Here is a 3,661-nt window from a genome sequence, read left to right as displayed (position 1 = left end):
AGGGCCTCGCTGCCCTCCCGGTGCACCCCCGACCTCCCCCGTCCCGGCCTCGGTGGGCGGCTTCCCTGGAACCCCTAGGGCTGGCAGGGCCGAATCCGGAGCCCTCCGTTCCCCTCCCGGGAGAGCTAGACCTTGGGTCACACCCCCAGCCCGCACCTAAGGTGCCCCTGTCTTCCTCCAACTACGTGCCCTGGCAACCTGGGGACCCTATGGAGAAAACGTCGCTCTATGGGGCTCAGCCTGCATTCACCCTGGGGCCTGGACCTGCAACCAGGCCAGCCCTCAGGGCATCCCAGGCGTCTCCACGGGCTCCCTGTCTCTCCTGCCACCCTGCTCCTCCCCCTTGGAGGTCAGCGCCATCTCTCTGCTAGGCTGACCCTGGAAGGCCACTCGGCATCCCCAGAGCTCTGAGCCCCCAGGTCTGCACTGGAGAGGGTCGGGCAGGTGTCCTGGCAGCCCCTGGAGGGTGAGATGAAGAGAGGAGGTCCTTCAGGACAGGGGCTCAGGCCCCAGGGCTTGGGACAACCAGCACTCCTGGCAGAGAGCTCTAATTTCTCCTTCTGAAATGGGTGTGACGGGGGTCTCTGGGCAAGGAGGGTCCCTCAAGGGCTGGGGCTGCAAATGTGTCCCCTCCCAGGGAGTAGAGCTGGAGCCTCATGTCTTCTAATGGGGTGTTATGAGCTGGGGATGTTAAGGTAGGGGTGAGCCAGTGCCATGCTAGAGGTGCTCACTGCATCCTTGGGCCTCCATCAACCATGAGGGCTGCTCTTTGTTGCCTGAGACAGACTGGAGAAGGGGGAGGAGGGCCAGTCTTCCTCAGGTCCTAAGTTCAAGCTGCTCTCCAGTGTGCCCCACATGTGATGGAGCACCCAGGCGGCACAGAGGGTCAGAGGGTGCCCTCTCAATGACTCTGGCTGTGAGTCATCTAATGATACCGATACCTACTGCTGTGGAGGTTGCACAGGGAAATGAAAGGCATTGGGGTTCCAGGGGTGGGAAACAGGGCAGAGGTTTCCACCTTCCTGATAAGGTGGCAGCATTCCCCCAACTGCATACCCACTTCCTGGTGCTTTATACAGCACTCCAATCCTGTGTTTTAGCCCCATTTGGGGGAAGAAGAAATTGTGGCCCAGAGAGGTTGTAAAAACTACTCAGTGCTCCTTGAGGAGAGGGCACGGTGGGCGAGAGAGAGGGCACGGTGGGAGAGGAAGCGGGACCCTCCCCTGACCACTTAGGGGCTCCGGGACTGAGCCTGTGCCCAGGTCCACTTGCCCATCTGGGACCACCCAGCTTTCCAAGGAGGGCGCCAGGAAAGTCCTGGGCTCATCTTTTCTCTCTCCTCTGTACCGTCCACTCTCCCCCACAGGAAGAAAACCATCTACCGGAGTCTGTGCCTGGCCCTGGGCCTGCTCGTGGCCCTGACAGTGTTCCAGCGCAGTCTCACCCCTCGTCAGTTTCTGCAGGAGCCTCTGCCACCCACCCTGGAGCCACAGAAGGCCCAGAAACCAAATGGACAGCTGGTGAACCCCAACAACTTCTGGAAGAACCTGCAAGATGTGGCTGCGCCTACGCCCATGGCCTCTCAGGGGCCCCAGGCTTGGGACGTGACCACCACTAACTGCTCAGCCAATATCAACTTGACCCGCCAGCCCTGGTTCAAGGGCCTGGAGCCGCAGTTCCGGCAGTTTCTCTTCTACCGCCACTGCCGCTACTTCCCCATGCTGCTGAACCACCCAGAGAAGTGCGGGGGCGATGTCTACCTGCTGGTGGTTGTCAAGTCGGTCATCACGCAGCACGACCGCCGCGAGGCCATCCGCCAGACCTGGGGCCGCGAGCGGGAGTCCGCTGGTAGGGGCCGAGGCGCAGTGCGCACCCTCTTCCTTCTGGGCACGGCCTCCAAGCAGGAGGAGCGCACGCATTACCAGCAGCTGCTGGCCTATGAAGACCGCCTCTACGGCGACATCCTGCAGTGGGACTTTCTCGACACCTTCTTCAACCTGACCCTCAAGGAGATCCACTTCCTCAAGTGGCTGGACATCTACTGCCCCCACGTCCCTTTCATTTTCAAAGGCGACGATGATGTCTTCGTCAACCCCACCAACTTGCTAGAATTTCTGGCAGACCGGCAGCCACAGGAAAACCTGTTCGTGGGCGACGTCCTGCAGCACGCTCGGCCCATCCGCAGGAAAGACAATAAATACTACATCCCCGGAGCCCTGTACAGCAAGGCCAGCTATCCCCCGTACGCAGGTGGTGGTGGCTTCCTCATGGCCGGCAGCCTGGCCCGGCGCCTGCACCATGCCTGCGACACCCTGGAGCTCTACCCGATCGACGATGTCTTTCTGGGCATGTGCCTGGAGGTGCTGGGCGTGCGGCCCATGGCCCACGAGGGCTTCAAGACTTTTGGCATCTCCCGCAACCGCAACAGCCGCATGAACAAGGAGCCGTGCTTTTTCCGCGCCATGCTGGTGGTGCACAAGCTGCTGCCCCCTGAGCTGCTGGCCATGTGGGGGCTGGTGCACAGCAATCTCACCTGCTCCCGCAAGCTCCAGGTGCTCTGACCCCAGCCGGGCCACTGGGACAGGCCAGGGCACGTGCTCCTGAGTCCCCATGGTATTGGGGCTGGAGCCGCAGTGCCCAGGCCTAGCCCTTGGTACCCAAGGGGAGGTGGAGGGTTGAGGCCTACGTGCCACTGGGTGTGGTGGGGTGCAGGTAGCCAGAAAGTGACCTCCCTGTATGGATAATTCTAGGAAACTGAGGCCCAGGAACAGTTGGAGTTGCCCAGTGTGGAGGCCCTCTCTGAGGAGCAAGGCGCCAGGCCCTGGCAGCCCTCCTGACCTGGGTCCGTTGCTGGCCCCCTCAGACGTGGAGTGGGAGGTCCTGGTGACCTCTGGAGCAACCCTGTGCTCAGGTACCTGGGCTAGGCCTGACCTGATGGGTCTGTGACCGCCCCTTGTCTTCACAGGGAAGAGTCTTCTGTGAAATGCCTCAGTCTCCCCAGAGGCCAGGTGGCCCTGGCAGGAGAAACTCAACCCTGTGCAGGCTCACAGGCACCCAGTAGTCCACACCCTGGTCTCCTGGGAGAGAGAGCCCAGCAGGCTCTCCGCAGCCCCAGGCCTGCCTGGAGACGGCTGCCTCTGCTCCAGGGCCTCGGCTCCTGGCTGTGTCCTATAAGGTCTGGAAGGGCGACCGCTCTGACTACCTCAGCACCCCTCAGAACCTCCCTGGGGCTGCAGTCCTACCCTACCCCGACACAGGGCAGAAGAGCAGTGCTCCTGGCCCCCCGAAGTCCCGGCGCTGCTGACCCCCACCCAAGGCGAGTTCCTCCCGCGGCCCCCACCAGCCCAGGCCTGGCTCCCTGGCTGGAAAGCAGCCGGTTTGGCCCTGGAAGTGGACATTCCTCTATTACTGTGAAGTTTTATTTATGAAGAATTTGGAGGGAGAAGGCTCCAGGCTTCAGGAGGGGGTGGTGTCCTCCCTTCCCTTCCCTCATTCCAGCTGCCTGCCCTCAGCACCCCCAGGCCCCTCACAGCCCAGCCCCCTCCAGAGCCCTGCCCCACCGCACCCTGCTTCTCCAGGGCCTAGCAGACCAGCATCTGCCCGGTGAAGGGATGGATCAGCCGTGGGGGTGGGTGCAGAAAGTTGCCACCTCCTACCTCAG

At 62.3% G+C, this 3,661-nt stretch overlaps 1 protein-coding gene across 1 annotated transcript in view; it reads left to right on the top strand.

The window, feature by feature from the left end:
- The window catches only part of B3GNT7 (UDP-GlcNAc:betaGal beta-1,3-N-acetylglucosaminyltransferase 7), a 20,315-nt gene extending 17,429 nt beyond the window's left edge, over nucleotides 1–2,886 (top strand). The window contains exon 7 of the mRNA XM_011998092.1: nucleotides 1,367–2,886. Coding sequence (XP_011853482.1) covers nucleotides 1,367–2,561 — 1,195 coding nt within the window. The 3' untranslated portion in view covers nucleotides 2,562–2,886. The remainder of the gene's footprint in view (nucleotides 1–1,366) is intronic.
- Nucleotides 2,887–3,661: the final 775 nt, after the last annotated feature.

The sequence above is a fragment of the Mandrillus leucophaeus genome, unplaced genomic scaffold (genome assembly GCF_000951045.1).
Source record: "Mandrillus leucophaeus isolate KB7577 unplaced genomic scaffold, Mleu.le_1.0 Scaffold555, whole genome shotgun sequence".
Classification (NCBI taxonomy): domain Eukaryota; kingdom Metazoa; phylum Chordata; class Mammalia; order Primates; family Cercopithecidae; genus Mandrillus; species Mandrillus leucophaeus.
The sequence above is the reverse complement of the archived record's forward strand: the minus strand, read 5'-3'. Positions and strand labels throughout refer to the sequence as shown.